The following is a 25,906-nucleotide window of genomic DNA, read 5'->3' on the forward strand; positions in this document are numbered from 1 at the left end:
CAAGGTGCTCCAGTCTAAAAAACAAAAAAACAAAAACACAATAACAGCACACTAATCCAGCTCTTTATACCTTTTGGAGCTCAGTTCATCTTCTACTCACTTAACTATTCACTGTAACAAAAAATTAAAGACCGGGGTGCCCAAACGTTTGCATGCCTAATATGCACTAAATAATCTGGCCGACTTCTTTTGTCCGACTTAAACATTTTTCTGGAGGACTTTAGATGTGCTCTACTGTTTGGAGATCGGAAAAAAGCACAGATTCTGAAGACCTTACCTTCTGAACATCTGAAGGCACCCTGGAGAGGAAGTCCATAACTTCATTGTTGTCGATGGCGTACGGGTTCCGCAGCTTCTTCGTGAATTTATTTATACCTAAAAGCAAAGCAGAAAACCCAGCTCATCAGCACTGCAACAAAAACGGCCTTGTCCAGCAGGGAGCGCTAGTGAGCTGCACTAAGATACACAGTCAGCATTCAGGAGACCTTAAAAGAGACTGAACCCTAAAGAAGCTTTACTGTCACGCAACAACCTCATATCTACAAAACCAACAAAACCAACAAAAAAACATGACTTTTGTCAGTAATCTGATCAACGTGTTTATGTGCACTTGGGCAATCAGATGACCGAAAACCTCCAGGTTTACATGAGTCCGATTTCTACTTCACTTTGTGATTTTACAGAAGCATATGACGTAAACTTTAAACTTCCTTTTGTGGCTTTTTGTAAACATGGACTCATTTTACTGGAAAATACTGGTCTTTGTTTATATATATATATACACAAGACCACTTGAATAATCAGTTATCTGAACTCTGATTATGATCAGAGTCCATACATCCATTTTGGAGCATTTCTATTGGTCCACCGATTATGAAATTCTGATGCAAAACTTTAAAAAACAACAAAAAGGAGATACAAGGTTTTTGCATGACTGCAATGAAATATTGACAATAACTTGCACTAACAGTCAACATCAGACTCTATCAGACTCGTCTGTTCCCGTGGATCTTACCCCATATCAAAATGATGTAGCGTATCGGGATGAAGTATGTGATCACCGTGACGATGATGAGAACCAGGAAGGCCAGGTTGGACAGGAATGGCACTGACCAGTTAAACATACTGGAAAAAAACAAAACACAGGAATGAAGGAATTTCATATTTTGTGATAATGTACAAACCTTACAAGTTGCTGCTGTCACACAAATTCTGGCCATTTCTCACATTTTGACATTATTCAGACCTGTCCTTTATATGTAGCAGATATTCATGATGAATGGACCAATAGCAAAGCTCCAAAATGACTATTATAGTTCCTTATAATTTTTATAAATGATCAAATTTGACTTCAAAGGTTTGTTTCTTTGCTTTTGAAGAGTCTTAGAAAGCCATTTTTTTCTTTTTTAGAAATCGAAGGTATAAGAAGTTATTAAATCCTCTTAAGAACACGTACAGCAGCTGGTACTTACTTCTTTATTCTCTCAGCAAGAGAGGCTATTTCTTCCAGTAGATTCTGGACAGTGATGACAATCTCCTGGACCATGTGGATTTTGTCTATCAACCCTTTTCTCTCAGATTCCTGTAAAAAAGTATTTATTTCAAATTATTAAACTCATTACATTTATATTCATATAATTATTGTAAGAAACCAAATGCACTACCTTCTCATCTTCATCATCCTCATCGCCAGTGTCCATATTGTCCTGAAAAAGGAAGGTAAACACTGTGTAAACATCTATGAGAACTTTCTGCTTACTTACTCACAGAAACAGACACTGATCAGCCATAACATTAGCACCATCTGCCTAATATTGAGAAGGCCTGACACAACAGACCTGACCATTCAAGACATGGACTTCACAAGACCTGTGAAGGCATCCTGCGATATCTGGCACCAAGATGACAGCAGCAGATCCTCCAACAGAAGACTTGTAAGAAGTTCTGAGGTGGGGCCTCCACAAGCATCAGTGAGCCTTGGGTGCCCATGACCCTGTCACCGGCGCACCGGTTGTCCTTTCTTGGACCACTTTTGGTAGGTACTGACCACTGCATACCGGGAACACCTCACAAGACTTGCCTGGTGTTTTGGAGAAGCTCTGACCCAGTCATGTAGAACATCACAGTTTGGTTCTTCGGTTCTTCGTCCTGCTTTGACACTTCGCCTTCAAGAACTAATAGTTCATTTGCTGCCTAATAGGCCTATATCCACCTATATCCAAACCCTTGACGGAGAGATACCACTGTAGATGTTTGTCACTTCACCTGACAGTGGTGCTTATGTTATGGCTGATCTCCTCAGCGATTGGACTATATGCACTAGATTTGTTGGGCCACTGTTTCCTGATCCCACATGGCTTTTAGGAATACAGCTGTGCTCAACTGCTTCAAGAACTGAAAGCAACCTCCAAAAAGGCTTTACCTTCTGAAAGATTTGCATCAAATTGTCAGCGTTTTATTCCATTGGTTATCTCAAAACCACAGTTAAAATCGGAATTTTGCTGATTTGGATTTGGACAAATTTGGATTATTTAGTCCAGAAAGCAGTGAAACAGGTGAAAGAGAGGAGTGTCTATGGTCACACACGTCAACAAAATCACCAAACTGCAGTACTCAAGAGCGTCCACTCTATCTAGGTTGCATTATATTGACCAGAAGGTCACAGGCCAACATCAACACGTCTCTCAGAAAACGTTTTTCAGAAATAATAAAAAGATGACTGCTCTAACGCTCTGCACTCTGCTCACACCCATACGTTCAGGCCTTCTGGAGGGGCTTCGTAAGTATTGAGCAGGCTGTCGGAGACCTTCAACCTCAGCATCCCACTCTTGGCCCATATTAAGGACTACTCAGGCTTCAGGTCTGATTGCTCAACAGCTTCATCTGCCAGCATGAATAAGATCACTGACAATAGATTCAGATTAGACTGAGAAAACCTAGCTTGAGGCTAACATATTAGCATAGGGGTCAAGCTTTTACCTTATTTTTTTACAGCCTCCAAATCGCATAAAGTCACTGATAGTCACAGAGTGCATGAACACGACTTAATCCATTACAATAACAGCAATTTATCTGTTTATCTGTTAATCTGTCACGCAAAAACTTTACAACTTTACAGGAGAAGGAAAAAACCTGCTTAGCTTTTAATGGAAGTCAATGTAAAAAGATTTCATTCCAGGTCATTTTGGAGCATTTCTATTGGTGCATTTATTGTGTAATTTGGATACGATGTAAAGAACAACGGCCAAATTCACATTAAGTCAAAAAGTGAAAAATGGCAAAAATGGAGATACGAGGCTTTTGAGACTCAGCTGTTTCTCTGACACAGTAAATAAACATTTATATATAGAGAGAGACGAGAGTGTGTGATGAGCTGAACGATACTCCAGCTAGGCTCATTTTTGACATATTTAAGATTACGACCAAGATCATCCTTTAGTGCACAGCAGCACAATGGAATTTAACCAATGCATTGAACCTACCCACAGCGGTGAAGGCCCCCCCCCCACCACACCACACACACACACACTACACCCCCCCTAAACATTGGGCATTGTTTCTGTGCACATTCTGGATGATCACATTACTTTGACTCTTATCCACGGTGACTTATGTGAATCTTGTTGCACCGGCTGGAGAATGTAGAGTTACAATATACTGACAAAAGTATTGGGACACCTGCTAATTCATTGTTTCTTCTGAAATCAAGGTAATAATAAAAAAAATTAAAGAGTCCTGAGAGGATTTAATTTGATTGCACTCAGCTACAAGAACGTTAGTGAGGTCAGGATGTTGGAGGATCACCATCCCACCTCATCATCCCCAACTCCTCAACTCATCCTAACAGTACTGAATGGAGCACCATCCATCATTCCAGAGAACACAGTTCTTCCACTGCTCCACAGCTCAATGCTGGGGGGCTTTATACCGCTCTAGCCCACGCCATTGGCATTAGGCAGCTAATAGGTATAGCTATTGGCAGTACTTCTCTACAAGAACTAGACAGGCTGTGTGTGTGTGTATGTGTGCATTTGCACATCTGTGTCAGCAATGTGTGTAAACTTAGGGTGCAAAGTAGCTGAATGCATTAATAAGACAGGGTGTCCACAAACATTTGGGCAAAGTGTAGAGAGTCCTAGGAGTCTTGCTCATAGTGTGGTGTGCTTGCCCAGCTAGGGAATCGAACCCTAGTCTAGCCAATGGAAAGGCAGTGGTGTTACCCCCTACCTACCCTTCAGAGGCTCCCAGGAACCTGATATTTAATGCTTACAGTTTCAAGTTGGACACTCCGGTATGACATAACAGCTGAGACTGGTCAATGTTACCATCCCTTACAATACATCTGACCTTACTGGAGCTCAGTTGTGCTGAGGATGTTTTTGAAGCCCTCACCAGTTCTAGGCTGACCCTCTCGCTGGCGATCTGTAGATAGTTCCATACGAGCAGGAGCACAAGGAATAGAGGCAGCATGTAGAACTCCCAGTACCACACCGTCAGCAGAAAGACCTGCAGGAAGAGACGAGGCCAGAGATAAGGGCATGCATTCAGATTATCAGTGGAGCACAGTGATTGTTTTCATATCGGGCATAATGAGGGTCTTTTCCTATTTTGGCTAATCTCAGGCATAACTGGCATATCTTCCTGTGTGAGCTTGTCTTAGTCATAATGAGGAAAACCCCAAACTGGAGGAGAAGTGGCTTTGGCTTGCTGTAACATGTACCACTACTAATAATACAAGTTGAAGGTGATGAATTCCTGAGATAGTGGGTAACACCTTTACCCTCCATGCAACAGACTGAGGTGTTATTTCCTGCATGGGTGAGAGCACAAAGCTAGATCAATGAAAGGTCAAGTCTGGATTTTGTGTTACATCCCCAGCCTAGGTTCTGTGGAATGTCCAGCCTAGGCTTCGTTTTACGTCTAGTCTCAATTTTGGGTTATTTTCGGTCTAGGTTTCGTGAAACGTCCAGTCTAGCTTCTGTGGAATGTCCAGCCTAGGTTTTGTTTTACGTCTAGTCTAAATTTTGGGTTATGTCCAGTCTAGGTTTCGTGGTACGTCCGGTCTAGGTTCTGTGGAATGTCCAGCTTAGGTTTTGTTTTACGTCTAGTCTACATTTTGGGTTATGTCCAGTCTAGGTTTCGTTGTACGTCCGGTCTAGGTTCTGTGGAATGTCCAGTCTAGGTTTAATTTTACTTCCAGTCTAGATTTCATGTTACGTCCGGTCTAGGTTTCGTGATACATCCAGTCTAGGTTCTGTGGAATGTCCAGCCTAGGCTTCGTTTTACGGCTAGTCTCAATTTTGGGTTATTTTCAGTCTAGGTTTCGTGAAACGTCCAGTCTAGCTTCTGTGGAATGTCCAGCCTAGGTTTTGTTTTACGTCTAGTCTAAATTTTGGGTTATGGCTGGTCTTGGTTTCGTGGTCCGTCTGGTCTAGGTTATGTGGAATGTCCAGCCTAGGTTTTGTTTCACGTCTAGTCTCAATGTTGGGTTTTGTCCAGTCTAGATTTCATGTTGCGTCCAGTCAGATTTTGTTTTATGTCTAGTCTTGATTGTGTTACATCCAGTCTAGGTTCTGTGTAACGTCCAGTTTAGGTTCTGTGTCATGCCTAGCCTAGGTTCTCTGTTATGTCCAGACTAGATTTAGTGTGACGCCCAGACTAGGATTCTTGCTATGACTATACACTGTGTTACACCCAGACTATGTTCCATGTTACGTCTAGTCTACATTTGTGTTACGTCCAGTCTGGGTTCCGTGTTATGCCTAGTCTAGACGTCTAGATTCTTCTGAAATCCCAATGCAGCCATTCAGGCTTACCATGAATGCAATGATACTCCGCTGAACGCTGTCCCACTGAAAGCAGCTCTTGATGTACTGCAGAACTTGAGTCACTGCTCTGTAGATGTTCCTCACGCGAACAACGTTCCTCGTCAGGACCTGATGGAAATAAGCCAGGTTGAGCTACTAGACATCTACAGTCTCATATTCCAATATTCAGCAGTATTTGTAGTTTTACTGGTGTTTTACCTTTTTGGAAAATTTTGGATTGTCCTCAAGAAACTTCCTTTCCCTGGGGTTGAAGGTCCTGATGCTTGCTTTGATCTGAATTAGGAAAGGTTCAGAAGAGAGAGAAGGAGAGAAAGTTCAGCCGGGATATGAATGAATGACCTGAATCACATGTTACAGATGCTGGCCAGTGTTTTACACATCGAGTGCAATCGAGGCTTACTGGATTGAAGATAACTTCAAGCTCCAGTAGTATGGTTCCTTTGGATAAACTCCCCAAGTCCTCTTTCTTCAATGGGCATGATATCATCTGACCATTGTGTATCTGTTATAAACACAAGAAGGTAAAACTTAGTAATTTTTAGTCTCAGGATTTTAATACATACTTTGGTTCCTTTTTTAAATAGTTTTTTGTTTGGTAACATTTTGGTAAATTTTTGCCAATTTTTTGGTCAAATTTTTTGGTCAAATTTTGCCAATAAACCCACCCATTCAAAGCTTTCCCTAGCACTAGCAATGCTCCAGACACTAGGAGAGTAAGTACAGGTCTCCTCCAATACATGCAAAGCCAGCCCTTGGTATTGGTGGTATTCCCCGGCATCCTACAAGCTCAGAGCAAAGTGCTGTGCCGACTAACATCGCTTCTAGAGTGACTGGGGAATAGTGGAAGTGCTTTCGACTGCAAAGCTCCGCAAAGCCCCTCAATGGACGGTTATTTAACTTTAGGGTACCAAGATTTTTTTTGTTATTCCGGAGAACCCTTTTTGGCAATGCCACCTTCACTACTCTCTATGCAAATGTAGTTTTCCCATTTTTCCCCATCCCAACTTTCTTCTGGCAGCACACAGAGCTTCCGTTACTTACTGAAAGCACAGGAATGGCCACTTTCCCCAGGAAGTCCGGGGCCTTGTCTCCATCCTCGTCAAAGACGGTCACTTCCAGTATATCGTGAATGTCTTTGATTGGACTGAACACACAAACAAATGTGACATTTCAGCACCGCATAAGCAGTCTTTTCTAACAACACTCACTCAGCTGCTAATGGAAAAACAATGGAGCCACTCACAATGTGAAGACTTTATCCCACTCAGGGTTGAGCGTTTTGTAGACCGTGTGAGTCTGCAGCCTGTCGTTGCCCAACTCCAGCACACAGAACGGATCACTCTTGCCTACAAAGACAAACCGTGCTCTGTAACTGACGTTCAGCTTGTGAGGATGCTTACTTAGAAATGAGCAGAATTCTGGAATATTAGTTTTACCATTCAAATCCGCAGCCATGAGATCTGAAGCTTTGATCACTTTGACCTGAAGGAAACCAATGTCCCTGATGTTTTTGAAGGAGTTCTGGAAGCTCTAAAGGAGGTAAAGAGGCAGACAATTAAGCTCTCATATTAGATAAAGAAGTGGATCTTATCATGGGGTGTGGACAGAGCAGTGGCAGGATTTTTTTATGTATGAGCAACATGAGCAAGATCAAGTGTCCGTTGTGGTCAAGTCTCAATTTTGGGTTGTGTCCAGTCTAGATTTCATGTTACGTCCAGTCTAGATTTCATGTTACGTCAGGACTATATTTCATGTTACGTCCGGTCTAGATTTCATGTTACATCCGGTCTAGGTTTCGTGTTACATCCAGTCTAAATTTCCTGTTACGTTCGGTCTAGATTTCATGTTACGTCAGGACTAGATTTCACGTTACGTCCAATCTAAGTTTCATGTTACATCCAGTCTAGGTTTTTATGTTACGTCCAGTCTAGATTTCATGTTACGTCCGGATTAGATTTCATGTTACGTCCGGTCTAGGTTTCGTGTTACATCCGGTCTAGATTTCATGTTACATCCGGTCTAGGTTTCGTGTTACATCCGGTCTAGATTTCGTGTTACATCCGGTCTAGGTTTTGTGTTACTTCCAGTCTAAATTTCCTGTTACGTCCGGTCTAGATTTCATGTTACGTCAGGACTATATTTCATGTTACGTCCGGTCTAGATTTCGTGTTACATCCGGTCTAGGTTTCGTGTTACTTCCAGTCTAAATTTCCTGTTACGTCCGGTCTAGATTTCATGTTACGTCAGGACTATATTTCATGTTACTTCCAGTCTAAATTTCCTGTTACGTCCGGTCTAGATTTCATGTTATGTCTGGTCTAGGTTTCATGTTACGTCCGGTCTAGATTTCATGTTACGTCCGGTCTAGGTTTCATGTTACGTCCGGTCTAGGTTTCATGTTACGTACGGTCTAGATTTCATGTTACGTCCATTTTAGATTTCATGTTACGTCCGGTCTAGGTTTCATGTTACGTCCGGTTTAGGTTTCATGTTACGTCCGGTCTAGGTTTCATGTCACATCCAGTCTAGGTTCTGTGTCCAGCCTTGTTTCTTTTTTTATGTATGGGCAACATGCAAGATCTAATAGAGGGAGGGGAGCACGAGGTATGGGGAATCCACACACACACACAAAAAAGAGAATGGTGATGACTAAATGGGATTACGTTTCCGTACGTATTTTTTCAGCATGCTCTCCCTTTCATTTGGCTCCTCCAGCGGTGGAGCACACAGGTCAGTGACAGACACTCCTGTGCATGTGGTTAAATTCACCAGGAACACCACCCTGCCTCGGCTTGGCTCCAGAGCACACGTGCACAACTGCAGCTTGTTTACAGACAATGCGGACAGGTCTACTTCACACCTGCACGCACACACGCACACACACACACACACACACACACACACACACACACACACACACAGAAACATGTAGTCATTGTTCCCACAAGTGCTAAAATAAAAAGCCTGTGAGATAAAATAGACTATTCTTGCCATCAAGAGTTTCAGAAGATTATGATCTCTAGTCCAGACTTCAACCACAGTTTCTCTACACCCTTATAGAACATCATAAAGTTCACAAAACTTACAATCCGTAGCATTCTTCATTTTTCCGGCCCTCTTTGGACCAGACCCCCAGCTCCAGAAAGTTTGGTCCATCAAGGTACTGGTTGAAGTCGAACCTCTCTCTCCACTGAGGGTTGGGCCTTTTGCACTGAGACTGTGAAGGTGGACGACAGCCTACGTCAGGAATATAGCTGGGAGTTTGTTTATCCCCATACAGAAATACACATATTTATATATACAGTACCAGTCAAAAGTTTGGTTTAAATGTGGGCTGATTGACATCTTAACGTCATGTGATCCAACTACTAGGGTGACCATTTTTTTCCAAGAAAAAGGACATACAAGTAGTAGTTAGTTAGGATGTTGTGGCCAGGGGGGATTTCAAGTAGGACCATGGCAGTGTGCAGCTACAGTATGTTAATGTTCTTTAATACATAAACATTCAGGGGCTCAGAATGGCTCAGAGAGCAGGCCAGGACGCTTTGCTATCAGCATCCAGAGTCTGATAGAGCACAACTGCCTGTGCTCTCTCTCTCTCTGGGTGGGTACATGGCACTCTCTTCACCCATCTCTGCGATGTTGGCTGGCACAGGCGTCTGTTGATGTTGGCTGGCACAGGCGTAGCAGAGCTGGGGACCTGACACATTCCTCCAAACGTGTCAGCTGTCCAGCGATGCCGCATTTGCCAGCACTTCTGGTTCTGGGAACACCCCACCTGACGACCTGCCTGATGTTTCGGTGATGTTCTGGCGTCCCAGTTCTGCCTTTGACGGATGTAGATGAAGATAATCAGTGTTTTTCACTTCACATGTGGCACCTGTGGTGCTTATGTTAGGGCTGATCAGTGTATAAATCTTAGGAATCTGATTCAGCAGACAGTTTCTAATTACTGAGACTTTGTCAGAACATCAGTGAAGAGCAGGTGGAGTTATCTCGTCCAGCTTTTACCTACCTTGCTCCTGTATTTCTGGTCTCCTAGCCTGAAGCGCACAAACACATCTCCCTGTCCATCTTCAGGCAGGTTCTGACCCTCCACCAGTGTGATGGTCAGAACTCCGGTCCACAGCTGGCTCTTCCTCAGAGATTCCGACAGGCGTTTGGTCTGCGGTGATAAACTTGACTGCAACACAACACACGAAGCTCGTTTACACGACGCAACAATCATGAAGACGTTATCATTTCAGAGCATCACATACTGCTCTTACCTTAGTGCTCTGTTTCCCCTTCGGAACCCACTTCTTCACACGGAAGATGAGGGGGGAAAAATACAGTGATACAGTGAGCAGGGAGGTTTTGATCACGGTTGTTTTTACCCCCGATCCGATCCAAGTCTCTTAATGCTGACTATTAGTCGATTCCAATCCAATTTTTGTGTTTCCATGTGTATAATACAGCCCCACAATGGTAAGATGTGCTAATTCACAGCAGTCAACAGCAGAGCCAGCCAATCTGATCTACTTTGTTTGGAGCCACTTTTTAAACGACTGTTTTAAACTCTACAGTGTTTAATATCTTACAGTCCGGTCTGACTGACCTCCCTGACCATTCAGCTCCCAGCTCCTTTACAGTTCTACAACAGGTCTAATTAATGGAGCACGGAGGACTGCAGATATTATTCTGCTACCGAAAACCCAAGGATACCCTATCCTTTAGAAATGCCTCAATCGGCCCCCAGTCACTGGATCGGATCGGGACACCCCACTCTGGCCCTAATTAACTCGGTTAGTTCTGTAGCTTTGACTCATTTGGGTTCCTTACATTTTTCTTGCTGTCTCCATCTCTGACTGAGAGACAGATATCAATGACTATCACGCCCATATCTTCCTCCAGGCTGTTAGGGTCAGTGAGCGGCAGCACCATTTCGACTGTCCTGCAGAAAAGATCAAATTGACAACAAAGGTTTTTAAGACTGTGCCTGACACCACAGACACCACATTCAGTGCAGATACAGTAACAGGACTCGATTCACCTACTTCTCAAGTTCCAGTTCACTTAGGAAAACACTGCTGGCACCCATGAAGTCATCTGTGGTTAGGTCCCGATCGTAGACCTGAACACGGACAAATGCAGGATTTTTTCACAGTATCTGGGACCCTTTTATACACTTTCTATGATGACCAATGAATCTATAGGAGTATATACAGGTATAGACATCTCTATATAATGTGATGTTTTGTATATTGGGAAAAATAATTAATTAAAATTTAAAGGTAAAATGCAAGTATTTGTCTCTGTACAGTGAAATGTGTCCTACGCATTTGACCCATCCATGGTAGTGAACACACACACACACACACACACACACACTAGTGAACTAGGGGCTCACTAACACACACATACCAGGAGCGGTGGGCAGCCAACTCCAGCAGAGCTGAGCCCGGGTACTGAACCCACAACTCTGTCATCAATAGCCCAGCGTTCTAACCACTGCCCCACCAGAAATGATGCAGTCGAGATTCCCGCATGTGGGGAATTTGCAAGGGTCAGCACAAACCCAAGTGCAATGGCTAAACCACCTTTGTGAGCATGGTGTCACCCCCATCAGGTAAGTGTTTTATTTATTAATAATGAATTGATTATTTTTTAAAGAATATACAGGGGATTGGGAGGGGTGCAGAGGTCTGCTGACTATATTACCCATGCTGTTACTCTACAGATCAATGCAAGCAGTCCATTAGAAAATGTTCAGATACACACAGTACCTTGATGTCCAGTTTCTGCTGCAGATCACGGATGGGGTAGGAGAAAGTCTCATTCCAGGTTGGGTTGAGGTTCTTGTACACAACCTTGCTTTTGTACAGCGTCTTCCCTTCAAGCTTGAATTTTACATACGGATCACTTGTACCTTTGAAAACAGCCACGGTCAAGAGTTATCCTTAGCAAAAGAGGCAGGATGTCACAACATGGGTTTTTTTTCTGGGGCAGAATGGGTGAACAGCATACATCGAAAACAAGAATCTGATGCACAAGCTCTTCTGAAACCAACACAGGGTCAAAATAATACATACATGGTCAGATACGGCCGAATCAAAAGTTTGGACACATCTGGTTGAATGTGGGCTGATCATCGGCTTTTATGACATTGACCCAAATGCTATGGTGACAATATTTTTGTTGGGAAAAAAAAAGGTTGCTGGGGACGCATTGGGGATCCACAGTAGGATGTGGTGGCTGGGGGATTTCAAGTAGGTTTAAGAACTGTGGCAGTGTGTATGTGTACAGGTGGAAATATAAATAGCCTTAATAGCCTACATGACCACATCACCTCTTTTCAGTTCAAGCCTACTTGAAATCCCCCCAGACGCAAACATCCTAACTACGGTGGAAAGTACTAAATAAACCCACATAAACATAAAGTCAGTGGTCAGTAAGAGTGTCTACCTGTAATTAAATCTATATAACAACAGAATAAACCCGAATAAACAAAAAGTCAGTGGTCAGTGAGTGTGTCTACCTGTAATTAACTTTATATAACATTAAAAGAAGCCCAAATAAACATAAAGTCAGTGGTCAGTGAGTGTGTCTACCTGTAATTAACTTTATATAACATTAAAAGAAGCCCAAATAAACATAAAGTCAGTGGTCAGTAAGAGAATCTACCTGTAATGAACTATATATAACAACAGAATAAACCCCAATAAACATAAAGTCTGTGGTTAGTAAGAGCATTTACCTGTAATTAAATCTATATAACATTAGAATAAACCCAAATAAACAAAGTCAGTGGTCAGTGAGTGTGTCTACCTGTAATTAACTTTATATAACATTAAAAGAAACCCAAAGAAACATGATGTCAGTGGTCAGTAAGAGCGTCTACCTGTAATTAAGTCTATATAACAACAGAATAAACCCGAATAAACAAAGTCAGTGGTCAGTGAGTGTGTCTACCTGTAATTAAGTCTATACAACAACAGAATAAACCCCAATAAACATAAAGTCAGTGGTCAGTGAGTGTGTCTACCTGTAATTAACTCTACATAACATTAAAAGAAACCCAAAGAAACGTGATGTCAGTGGTCAGTAAGAGTGTCTACCTGTAATTAACTCTATATTACAACAGAATGAACCCGAATAAACAAAGTCAGTGGTCAGTGAGTGTGTCTACCTGTAATTAACTTTATATAACATTAAAAGAAACCCAAATAAACATAAAGTCAGTGGTCAGTAAGAGCGTCTACCTGTAATTAAGATAAGATAAGATAAGATAAGATAAGATAGTCCTTTATTAGTCCCGCAGTGGGGAAATTCACAGTGTAACAGCAGAAAGGGATAGCAGAATCAGAATCAGAATCAGAATCTCTTTATTTCACCAAGTATGTTACCCATACAGGACACTCAGTTACAAAAATTTAGATAAATAAATAATTTACACTATATACACACAATATAGATAAGAATTAAAAAAGCAATAAACAATATTATTTACAGCAAAAGACTCTTAATTGCACATGGGGGTGGGATATTGCACATAGTATTCCCTGAACATGAACATGTGTGTGTAGTTAAGTGTGTGTGTATGTGGTCCGCTGGGAGCAGTGTTGGTTGTGTAGTCTGACGGCAGCAGGAAGGAAGGACCTGCGATACCGCTCCTTCACACACTTGGGGTGAAGCAGCCTGTCGCTAAAGGAGCTGCCCAGTGCTGCCAGAGTCTCATGCATGGGGTGGGAGCTGTTCTCCAGCATGGATGCCAGCTTGGTTGTCATCCTCCTGTCTCCCACCACCTGCACTGGGTCTAAGAAGCACCCCAGGACAGAGCTGGCCCTCTTTATGAGTTTTATAACTATATATAACAACAGAATAAACCCCAATAGACAAAGTCTGTGGTTAGTAAGAGCATCTACCTGTAATTAAATCTATATAACATTAGAATAAACCCGAATAAACAAAGTTAGTGGTCAGTGAGTGTGTCTACCTGTAATTAACTTTATATAACATTAAAAGAAACCCAAATAGACATAAAGTCAGTGGTCAGTAAGAGCGTCTACCTGTAATTAAGTCTATATAACAACAGAATAAACCCCAATTAACATAAAGTCAGTGGTCAGTAAGTGTGTCTACCTGTAATTAACTTTATATAACATTAAAAGAAACCCAAATAAACATAGTCAGTGGTCAGTGAGAGTGTCTACCCATAAAACTTTATTTAACATAAGAATAAACCCAAATAAGCATACTACCATGTTACTACCACCACCATGCTTAACAGTGGTCTTGGGTTTGAATGGGTTTGACTTGACACATCCAAGTGTTTAAGACGTCCTGATCCAATGTAGTGGACTGGGTTCAGAGACAATCCAGGCATATTCTCATTAATAGAAGATTGGCAAAATGAACGGCTTCCATTTTTTTGTGCTGAGATCACAACAGCATTAAACTGTTTTACACAGAAAAATAAAACCATGCAATATCTGCACCCTGTCACGCAATTTACAACTGTTTTTACACCAGCTGTCCTGCTCGTGAACACAAGAGCATAAAATAAAAGCCTGTGGGCATTACACACGCTCTATTTTTGCTGTTCACCACGACAGAAACCACCAAAACCATGTAGCTTCGCACTCCCAACATGTTTTTCCACTCATGAGTCACAACTGGTTAAAACTGAAAGTATCACAGATATGTTCAGCTTTCTGGTAGGTATGCTGCACCATGCTTCTGGGTTAAAACCAATGTTTAACACCGCATTCAAAACCCAAGAGAAACCAAGACAAGACAAGCATATTCACCATTTCAACCCATCCGTGCAGTGAACACACACATACACACACATACTAGTGATCAAACACACACATTGACACTGAGCACACATGCACCAGAGCAGTGAGCAACCATCACTCTGGCACCTGGGGAGCAGAGAGGGCCCGTCACAAACAGTGGCAGCTTGCTGAGCCCGGATATCTAACCCACAACATCAGTTCCACTGATCCACAGCCCAGTGCTGCAGGACTTTATACCCACCCTCTACCTAGTGGATGGCATTTGGGATGTGGTCTTAGACTCAAGCGTGGTCTCAGTTAAACACACTCACTGACCGGTTTATTCCCATGTGATATAGAGTTAATTACAGGTAGACACTCTCACTGACAACTGACTTTCTTTATTCAGGTTGATTCTAATGTTATATAGAGTTAATAACAGGTAGACACTCTCACTGACCACTGACTTTATGCTTATGTGGGTTTATTCTAATGTTATATAGAGTTAATTACAGGTAGACACTCTCACTGACCACTGACTTTATGTTTATGTGGGTTTATTCTAAAGTTATATAGACTTAATTACAGGTAGACACTCTCACTGACCACTGACTTTATGCGTATGTGGGTTTATTCTAAAGTTATATAGAGTTAGAGTTAGATCCTGCATCAGAAGCTGATAGATAATAAGCTAAACCATGCCATGACCTGACAGGACAGTGGACTTATTTGTTTTTAGCACTATGCATTCCTTCCAAACTATGCCTCTTACTCAAAACATGTCTATGTGACGTGCCAGTAATCTCACAGTGATGTGAAGAAGGATGTGGTCACAGCTTCAGAAGTGACAGCAACGTCTTCAGACCTCATCATTTCCTGAGGACGCAACTGCTATAAGGCAAGTGCTGGTGTTGGGAAAGCAGAATACGGACACATGCTCAAATGACTAACAAATGCTGTTGGTGACACCCTGGAACACTTCAGACAGCAGATCGTAGTTTTCCAGCACTTTCCAGCAGGAGCAAACTTCAGATTCATCTGTCCAGAGCACACGATTCTAGAAGTCCTGCTTCTTGTTCTCTGGCAAACTTTAGCCCAGATGTTCATTTTTTTTTTTTTTTTTCTACAGCAAGGGTTTCCTCCTTGCACACCTCCCACGCTTACCAAACTCGTGCAGTATCATCTTTCTGCAGGTAGATGGATGCTGAACTTTGACATCTACTTGTAAGGTCCTGTGAGGCAGCTTGTGGTCTGCTCTGGGGCTGAACCTGCTAGGACGGCCTGATCTGGCCATGCAGGCAGTTGTTGTAAATGTTCTTCAGGTGTAAATGATTTAGTGGACGGTGGAACGGCTGATTTCTGATTATTCTGAGATCTTCTTAAACCCCTTTTCCAGACTCGTCTGCATCTACAACCTTCTTTCTGAAGGCCTCAGAGAGCTCTCTGGATCTGGCCACGATGGTGATCTTCACCTCTCACTTCAACCATCAATCCAGAGCAGACTAGACTAAACGTCTGAGGTTTAAATAAGACTCCAGACTCCTCCAGAATAATCTTCTCCAGCCATGTTCTGATCATCTGCAGCTGATGTTCTGCACCGGATTCTGATTTTATACATTTGAAGTGGCAATAAATATGGGGGAGTCCCAAGGTTTTTGTTTTTCTCATAAGAAAATTACTTCCATAAACAGGGCGACAGCAGCCAAGGTATGCGATCCCAGAGGCTCAACAGCTCAACACATCTCACAAATATTCCCAGGACATATTTAGCAATGATATGACTCTACAATAGGCTTATTAAAAGCCCCTCGCTACACATTAAATCATTGGTGTTTTCCCAAATGTGAAGCCCACCGGTTTCAAATGAGCTGCTCTTGAGGATGTAAAGTATCCAGTCATAACATTAAAAAACTGTCAAACATGGTGGTGGTACTCCTATCAATCCATGCAGGAGTGTAGAATTACAAACTTCCATAAACAGGGCGACAGCAGCCAGGATATGCAATCCCAGGGGCTCAACAGATCTCACAAATATTCCCAGAACATATTTAGCAAGTTTCTCATTTTGCAGGAGGTCCCGTGACTGGAGAACAAGTCTCTACATCAGGTTAATGTAATGTTCAGGTATTCATCAGTCAAGTCATGATACAACGTGATAACCGATCACACCAGAAGCTACTTCAAAGTTGACCTTGAGACAGCACTGAATGAATGCAGACTTTTCCTTTCACTTTCAGTGATGTGGCTTCTTCAGATGGCAGATATGGCTTTACGCTCCTGAGAACTTGTTAAGTCACAATTTTAAGACATTTTGGGAGGTGGGGGTAAGCACTCATACATTAAAGATCCAAACCTGGCTTCTCCGAGACTGGCTACTGGACGAGAGCAGGCTGGGGGAGTGGGACACTATTGCAAATTAGACTGTTTGGACCACTGTTTGGATTTAAACAGGAAAGCCGGTTCAGATCAGATCAGGAAATGTGAACGTGACGATCCCAAAAGCAAACAAGTGCCACTCCACATAAACCACAACCTACATCTACAGTGAATTGCGTCTTCATTGTGCAGAGCAGATCCTTCAGGACTGTGTTAAATTTGAAAGAATTTCATATGACAGGTGAAACTTGCCCAGAAGACCGTTTACAGTCCAGTGACTACCTAAGTGAAAACCAGGGGGCTCCAGTGCACTGGGAATGAGAGTGTGGTGTGATATGGAAGGTGTGCTGTGACCTGGGTGTGGCTTCAGACAGGTTTTGATCTGCCGTCTGGAATGCTGACTACAGAAGGAGTGGTGTGTGTTTGCACTTTCTCTAGCATGCAACTTGTCAATTCCAACATGGCTGTGATGAAAATAATTAAGAAAATGAGAACCAGGCAACAAGTCCGGATGTGGTTTCCACTAAATGCCTGGTGTGCCAAGAACAGCTATGGTTGGTTTTGGTGTCACTAGCTCAAAAGAAAGCGCAGGACTATGTAAGACGAGCTCAGAGTTTATCTTCAGAGAGCGAGAAGAAATTCCTGACTAGCAACATTAAGAGATTCCCTGTCCCAACATACCTGACACAGGTCATTTAAAGCAGCCTGACAATTAGCAGCTTATTTGGCCAGATGTGGAATAAATATCTGAAAGAGGTCAGGACTAGAGTTGAGAACCAATGATCTGAAGGAGGTACAAGTCACCTAATGTCACTATTTGTCTGATAATGTAAATAAAACATGAAAGCAGTTCATCTGAATATGAACCGATTTGAATATGATTTGCCTCTTCATCGCTGCATTGCCGTACTACTCTTCTCAGAACGCATTACTTTACCTTTGGAAATGTAACCCGAGAAATGTGCGTAACCATGTAGACACAGGTGACATAACAATGGATATTGGTCTAGCATAACTAAGCAAATAGGATTAGCGTAGCCATGGTAGTGTGCATAGCATAACCATGGAAATGGGTGTAGCATAACCACAGAAATGGGTGTAACGTTTCCATGAAAATGAGTGTAGTGTAACCCCTGAGACAAGTGAAACATGTGTCCAACCACTAAAATGGGTATAGTGTAACCATAAATGTGGGTGTAGTGTTACCATAAATGTGGGTGTAGGGTTACCATGAAAATGGGTGTAGCTTTGGCAAGAAAATTGTTAGAGCGTTACCATGGAAGTGGATGTAACATTACCATGGAAATGGATGTGGCATTACCATGGAAATGGTCGTAGTGATACCATGAAAATGGGTCTAGCGTTGGAATGAAAATGGGTGTAGTGTAGCATTACAATAGAAATGGGTGTAGTGTAGCATTACAATAGAAATGGGTGTAGTGCAGCGTTACAATGGAAATGGGTGTAGTGTACTCTCTGAAACATGGGATGTAACCATGGAAATGGACGTTGTCTAACCACCGAAATGGGTGTAGTGTAGCGTTACTATGGAAATGGGTGTAGCATTACCACCGAAATGGGTGTAGTGTAGCATTACAATGGAAATGGGTGTAGTGTAATCACTGAAACATGGGATGTAAACCATGGAAATGGATGTCGTCTAACCACTGAAATGGGTGTAGTCTAGTGTTACTATGGAAATGAGTGAAGCATTACCAAAGAAATGGGTGTAATGTAGCGTTACAATGGAAATGGGTGTAGTATAGTGTTACAATAAAAATGGGTGTAGCGTAGTATTACAATGGAAATGGGTGTAGTGTAATCACTGAAATATGGGATGTAACCATGGAAATGGATGTCGTCTAACCACTGAAATAGGTGTAGTGTAACCATGGAAATTCAGAACTCAGTCTTACCACAGCGGTCTCTTATGACGAGCCCCCGACCTTCTCTCAGGTTGATGAGGAGCAAGTATGTCTTCTGCAGTTCTCTCTGGTTCTCGCCCATACTCCCAGTCTCTCCTGCCGTGTCCTGAATCTATGACCAAAGCATGAGAGCACAACACTTCCTACTTGTCCAGCAAACCACACATATATCCAGCTTTACGAGGTCACTGAAGTTACGGGTGGGCAAAGCGGCAAAGATGCACAGCCCACACAGAGCACCGCTTTACAAATGCTACCCAACCTATGAGCTCAGCTTGTGTCTTATACAGCGTTTTACTGTGCGTCACTGGGTCCAGTTAATTAAGCTCTCACGAACTTCCTGGATCAGTGGCAATCTGAAAATAATCACTACAGCATTCAATCTGTATCAGGTTTGGTTTATAAGTAATAATAAATTATGTGCTATACATAACATACATAATTGCATCTCCAGCAGGATTAATACTGCATGCAAAGGCAGCACGGAAATAAGAAAATGACAAGCTTTTGCTTATAATCCAACCAGAGTCCAGTCACTCAACACTTTTACTAACAAGGTGCAGTGAGCAACTTAGCAAACCTCTAAAAACTAAATATTATGGTAGTACATGTATAATAACCTTATATCTAGGGCTGGGTGATATGGTAAAAAATACTATATCACGATATTTAAAGACTTTTTTTGCGATATACGATATTTATCACGATACATATAATCACAGACTAAACACATCAGTAGCGACAGATTCTTATAAACTACTATTTAGATCCTCTCCTGTACTGAATATATGATTTACACGGCTAATTACACTGTCAATAATGAAGCCTGCAGCTGATCAGATTTATTAAGCACTAACAGTATCACAATAACAAAATGTATTACAATACTATAAAATCTCGTCACATTGCCCAGCTCAGCTCGTATCTCCAAAAAGGCACATTTTTTGGAAACTGAAAAAAAAATTCTTAATTTTCATTGGAAGTCAATGGAAAATATTTTATTGCAAGCCATTTTGGAGGATTTCTATTGGTCCATTCATAAGGAAATCCTGACAACTGTGTTGCCACTGTGTGAAAAAGTCACCTCAAGCCATAACCACATTTGTTATCAAGTCATCCACATAAAGTGCATTTCTCACCAGATAATAAATGAACACACAAACACACACACACGCACACACACACACACACACACAGTTTACAGCAGTACTCACTGTATTTTGCTCGGCGTCATGGAAGGTAAGGGAATCAGTGTCATTGTTCTCAATCCCCTCTCTCTGCTGCATCAAAAAGAGATAATAATAAAAGCAGAATTAAAACCGTCCTCCAGCCCAAAAACAATCCCCCATATCTACAAGTGGCTGAACTGATCTCAGCTTACGATCTACATTTGTTTTCTGTAGCAATTCTCCTCACTGTTCCATACTTGGCTTCAGTTCTGGAGCTGTATACAGTCCTTAAGGAAAAACAGCAAAGCAAACTAGACTCAATGTCTTTATTAAAAATACCTGCCCTGCAGGACCTAGAGAATTTTAAGCCCTGGGAGCTGAAATAAAGACGCTGAAGAATTTCACTTTCCATTCTAAACATAACCCTTAAAAAACACATAACCCACACTCAATCCCTCTTGTTTTGCATTAGGGCGTATTTTTCTTTTTTAAGGAGCATCATGCAAACGTTTTGGGCAGCCCAGGATATCTCAGCTCTCTGATAACTCCAGATTGGGTCTCAGATCTCCAGATTAGCTTGGCAGGGCTTATGGCTGGGCGATATGGTAGAAATACTATATCACGATTTTTTTTGTTGTTGTTTTCTCTCCAATTTAGATCGGCAGTTACCCAACCCCTAATGTATTTTCTCCCTCCCCCAACACACGCCCCCTCCGACAGGTGCACAGTCAGCCACACAGTTTTCCAAACTGCCACGGATGCAACGTCACCAGTCAACCAACGGACCTGGAGGGAACCGCTGTATACCCGGCTCTGATGCACCGGCTAGCAGATGCCAGGGCACACTTGGCCGCTTAGGGCCCCAAAGCCATCTGGGGGGGCCCCCAAGAGCACCAAAATAGCATGACAAAAAAACTTTTTATTTTATATTAATTTATTTAGTAATTAATACATTTTTATATTAATTTAATTTCATAGTTTGCTCACCAATACTAGGTTAATCAGCTCCTGTTGTTGGCTGCTGCCACTGTTGCAGATGCAGATACAAATGCAGATACTTGTCGCTTGGGTGGTGGATAAAGGCCCGGACGCTTCAGCGTATTGCACAATACCTCTCTCTCCCTATGAAATGATGAAGCATCTGGTGCTGAGGTGGTGGTATAGGCTTGGCCAAGCCTATCTGAGGCCAAGCCACAGATAGATGCAAGTGTAAACACACCCAGAGACTAACCAGGGACTCATTTGACTAGCCAATGTAAATGCATGTGGCTAAGATCTTATCAGAATACGATGAAGTGACCAGGTGAAAACAGCATTTTTGTCTAATAAGTAAACCCGTACGGCATCATTCCTCCAGTCTCGAAATCCGATCACCAGAGGTGACAGGAGACGCCTCCAGGACACACCGCATTGCCAGGTGTAAACAGCTATTAGTCTAATTTGTTTCCTGCAGTATCAGATCACTCCACGCCACGTCTCACAGTCCTCTCACCCTTTACTTCCTGGTACGCTAAATGGACGAAGCGGACCAAAGCTCCGCAGCACTGTAGGCCAAGTAGTTGTCCAACCAGCCTCCAGCTGACACCCTCGTCTGCTTGCAGGATTTGCATAGATGCTTTTTTCTACAGCGCTGTGAACACAGCTGACTTCGGCAAACATTGCTATCCAGCTGCTGCATCACGGATGTATGGGAAGCCTGTTTGCGATCAGATTAACGCTGAGAAACCGATGACGGCTACGTTTACAAAACCACTTGCTGTCTGTGTTTAAGGACAGACACGAGCTGGATCTTTTTGGATTAGCATCCTTTCACACTGAACATGTCTGAAACTCCTGTCTAATCACCACCTGCTAGATTATCTAAGGACATTACTCACAGCTGTATCCTCATACGTTCATGAAAGCAATAACATCAAGCTGCGGGACCAAAAAACACAAAGACAACAGTGATGATATCCACTATAATTAGGATCACGTACCTGAGATTAAGTTACCACATTTCCAGGAGTATTGATCACATGCGAGCGAGTCTGAGAGCTTAACATGACTACGCTTATTTGCGGTTCTTATTCATCACCTACTTTATTTGAACGTTCCTTCATTCAGTGAAACCAGGTGCTGGAACTGAGTAAACCCATGCAAAAACAAATGGAACTCAACTGAGGAGAAGAGGAAGCAAACCTGGGTTAAAGGAGAAGTTCACCACAATTCACATTTCAGCCCTCATACAGTACTGAGAAGAGGTTTGGGCACCTAAGCAATACGAGATTCTACTCATTGTAAACATTCATAGGAGACCTTTTGAAGGTTCTTCACTGTTTTGGAGTTCGAAACCATCTAAAAATCTTTTCTTAAAGGGTTCCCCAGCACTTTCAAACAGAAGAACCTCCAATGGTTCCTTAAGGATCTTCTATGTTTAACTGCAGAAGCTCCAGATCCCATTAGAACAAATGTAGATGAACATAAATCCAGTAAAAAGGAGCAGGAGCTTCTCATTCTGAAGAAAGTAGTGAGGTCTTGTTGGTGAGCTAGTCTGAAGAACAGAGCTTGGTTCCTCCAGGTTTCTCCTGGACGACCCCCCCTCCCAGCCTAGCCAGCACAGCGTGGAGGATGTGTTCAACTCCATCATCATCATCATCAGCAGCAGCAGCTCACCTGATTTACCATCATTAAGCCCTGATTTACCACTAAACCAGGTGTTGATCTGAGGAGAACTGTAAATAATACTAGACTCCATGAGGAGAAGTTTGGAGATGTTCTAATGATGAACACAGTGATGGGGAACCACCACCCACCACTTTCTGTAGGAGTGTTATTATTAGTGTTTTTTCTAATATCAGTGATTTACTGAGCAAATGAACACTTACTGTCAAAATAAGGAGCTTCTAATGGTGCACTAAACTTTGTGTTTACTGACTGGACAACTTCTAGGCACATCAGACAGGTCTTCTTTTAACTGTTTAATTAATCAACTTATTTAGATACAACCATCCAACCTACTTCCATACTACTCCATTAAATGGCAAAATACATACCACATATACATACCACACATACATACTGTACATACAGACAGCTGAACTGACGGATAAAAAGGTTCCTTATAACTACTCTGTCGACACTTGAAATCATAAAATACATTCCTGCAGCCTAAAGAATGCAGTTTCTTTAAGTGGCCTCGCACGCCATAATCACATGACTGCAGGCCTATTCGTCTGCCGTGACGGGGGGGTAATCATATCTACCACTTTACTGTTGTAGTTGAGCTGGCCTGCAATTATGCAAATTATGAACACGGTCAGCGTTTAGAATGACCATAAACTCTGATCAGGTCGTTTCTACCTTGAAAAGATTGTAATTACTAAACTAGTGAATTTGCACGCTGTACCGCTTTCTGAGCAAATTTGAGGTTTTCGAGGTGTTTGTAAACGATTAATATAAGCCGCATTTTACCAAATCGACTTTACGAAGTCCAGCCAGATCAACAGAAGCAACAGCAAAATCAAGTTTACATTTTGGTTGACGCTTTTATCCAGAGCGACTTAACATCAGAATCGTGTTACACAGGTCAGAGAACGCAGCGTTAACCTTTACACCACTGCCATAAATAGCGGAGCTGCATCGGTTTATCGGTTTTAGGTATATCGTGGTATAAAAAATGTATGGTTATCATACCATGTACATTTGCCTTATACCAGTTTTGATTTAAAAAAAAGGGGAAAAAATGCAACCCAATAGAGATTCCCACCAATTTCTTAGTATTTTTTGTCACTCACTGTCTGTTTTGTTTTGGCAATTGATAAATTCGGTCAATTGATTAATGGAGAAAATAATTAGAAGATCAATTCAAAATAATAAAAAAAATCATTAGCTTTATATGAAGTAGCTCAAAAGAGCTCCACCTTGTGCAGCTTTCTTATTTACTGTATTTATTTATTAATATTAGTAATATTAATATGATAATATGTTTTTTATATATACTGCCATTATAAAATACATAATTTTTTTCTGTAGTAAAGTTTTCATTCCTTTAAGGGTCGCTGTATCTTACACTAACATGACTCGGGTTGCGTAGTGCTGCACAGTTCTGGAGAGAAGTTCCACAGTGCAATAGCAGCGCTCCGGTCACATGATTCTGGAACTGCTATTTTAAGGTAAATTGCTACATAATGCTGCTTTCACGTAACCATCTCACTGTCAAAGGTAACGCCTACGTTTTTATTGTATTTGTATCTTTGTGTAATATAATGTGAATAATGTGTTTTTAAAAAGGTTTTAAATCGTTTTCACAGCTACTTTTTGTGACCTCACAGACATTGTGGTTCAACTGATTCAACTGATTCAATCGACTCAACGATTCAATGGCGGTTGTTTAGAGAACGATTATAATGGCATCACTACGTCTGCGTGATATAATGTTTCAACAGTGCCTTCGCAATGTGCGCATGTGCGACAGCCACGCGGCAGGACGTGCAATGTGGAATGAAATCTCCAGAATCGATTTGACGGATTCATTTATGGTCTGACTCAGAAATACTTTTAGAAATATAGTGAACTGGTGGTCTCATACCCAACCCAGGCTTAATGGGTTCAGACAAAAAATTGAGTTGGGTTCAGGGCTCAGAGCTAAAGCTCCTTTTTTGAAGGTGTATTTCTTCTGCAGTAGATTTATTATATATGACTATAAGTATATAGGTTGGGTTTTGGATTATAAACTGACCAGTGCCAGTAGTCAGTTTATAACCCAAAAGTGTGATTTGGGTCAGAACCCAATCTGCTGCATCTTTAGAATACAGCTGACTGGTTGATTACCAGGAACAATCATTTTGAAGCATTTCTTAGTTTGTAATTAAGAGGCATTAATCTGATCTAATCTAATCTAATCTGATCTTATAACATTTACAATAGAAGCTCATTCCCTCGGCACTGGCCCAGATTTTCTGTTCTTTCAAGAAAATCATCGTCCAGTTGTGAAAACAGACCTTTGATTGCACAAAGTCCCCTTTTTTAAAATTTGAGAAGACAAGGAAACGTCGTTCATGAATAACTTGAGGAAATAATTAAACTAAGGAATGCTGAAACTCACACTTACCTCTGTCGAATCCTCTGACACTTCCAGTGCTGGCAGCTCCCCTGTGGGTCGAGAACTAGGCTGTCTCGCCTCAATCTCCTCTGAAGCCTCCAAAAAAAAGTCCTGCTCCTCGACATGACCGTCGGTGACCGACTCTTGATAAGTCCAATCCGAAGAGATCCTAGGTACAGCCAGCAAGCCGTCTGAAAGCTGGGGGCTGCCCCCTCTCTCAAGCAGAGGCTGGTTCACGGGGCTGGAGGGGCTGCTGTGAGGATAGGAGTCCGTCCGGGGCGCTGGTTGGAGGCTGTGGAGCAAGTGGGACGGGCTCTGCATCAAGCGTCTCACATCCGGCACTGAGGAGCTCATCCTCTGGTCCAGCTGCTGCTCCTGCCTGACATGTCGCTTGCTGGGGCTCTTATGGCCACTGTTGCCCCGTACAGAATTGATAAGGGGCTTGGCTCTCTGTCGCAGTTTCCCCCACACCGTCCTTTTGGATTCAGTGGTGGGATCCATTCTGAGGGTTTAAGTGAGGGTGGGCAGGACGAGGAAAAGTTGGCGAGAGCGCTTCACAAAGGCCTGAAGAGCAAACATAAGAACATACATGTTATATGTAAGAACATATGCTAGTGGTGGTGCACTGTTCTCCTGTGCAGTGGTACCTGCACAAATATGACTTTCTGATGACTCTTCCATGAAGACTCATATTAATGCAGGTGTAGCTGCACAGTAAAACAGTGCACCACCTCTCCAGAGTCTACTAAATCTTGCTGAGGGTCTT

At 42.2% G+C, this 25,906-nt stretch overlaps 1 protein-coding gene across 4 annotated transcripts in view; it reads right to left on the reverse strand.

Annotated features, from left to right (window-relative positions):
- mctp2b (multiple C2 domains, transmembrane 2b) overlaps window positions 1–25,906 on the reverse strand; it is a 41,318-nt gene that overhangs the window by 2,247 nt on the left and 13,165 nt on the right. Inside the window, exons 2-23 of one of the 4 annotated variants that reach the window (XM_072659854.1) lie at window positions 25,150–25,704; window positions 20,103–20,168; window positions 18,880–19,000; window positions 11,594–11,736; window positions 10,865–10,941; window positions 10,650–10,761; window positions 10,097–10,129; window positions 9,844–10,011; window positions 9,607–9,651; window positions 8,915–9,045; window positions 8,502–8,688; window positions 7,265–7,358; window positions 7,072–7,174; window positions 6,870–6,972; window positions 6,229–6,330; window positions 6,027–6,101; window positions 5,817–5,936; window positions 4,393–4,506; window positions 1,665–1,706; window positions 1,473–1,582; window positions 1,016–1,125; window positions 278–375 (exon numbers count right to left, since the gene is read on the reverse strand). In XM_072659854.1, the coding sequence (XP_072515955.1) occupies window positions 278–375; window positions 1,016–1,125; window positions 1,473–1,582; window positions 1,665–1,706; window positions 4,393–4,506; window positions 5,817–5,936; window positions 6,027–6,101; window positions 6,229–6,330; window positions 6,870–6,972; window positions 7,072–7,174; window positions 7,265–7,358; window positions 8,502–8,688; window positions 8,915–9,045; window positions 9,607–9,651; window positions 9,844–10,011; window positions 10,097–10,129; window positions 10,650–10,761; window positions 10,865–10,941; window positions 11,594–11,736; window positions 18,880–19,000; window positions 20,103–20,168; window positions 25,150–25,641 (2,646 nt within the window). In that variant the 5' untranslated portion in view covers window positions 25,642–25,704. Of the gene's footprint in view, window positions 1–277; window positions 376–1,015; window positions 1,126–1,472; window positions 1,583–1,664; window positions 1,707–4,392; window positions 4,507–5,816; window positions 5,937–6,026; window positions 6,102–6,228; window positions 6,331–6,869; window positions 6,973–7,071; window positions 7,175–7,264; window positions 7,359–8,501; window positions 8,689–8,914; window positions 9,046–9,606; window positions 9,652–9,843; window positions 10,012–10,096; window positions 10,130–10,649; window positions 10,762–10,864; window positions 10,942–11,593; window positions 11,737–18,879; window positions 19,006–20,100; window positions 20,169–20,269; window positions 20,351–25,149; window positions 25,705–25,906 lie in introns of those variants that run through there. The other 3 variants (XM_072659856.1, XM_072659857.1, XM_072659855.1) reach the window with 3 other exon arrangements.

This window comes from Salminus brasiliensis, chromosome 17, assembly GCF_030463535.1.
Source record: "Salminus brasiliensis chromosome 17, fSalBra1.hap2, whole genome shotgun sequence".
Taxonomy (NCBI): domain Eukaryota; kingdom Metazoa; phylum Chordata; class Actinopteri; order Characiformes; family Bryconidae; genus Salminus; species Salminus brasiliensis.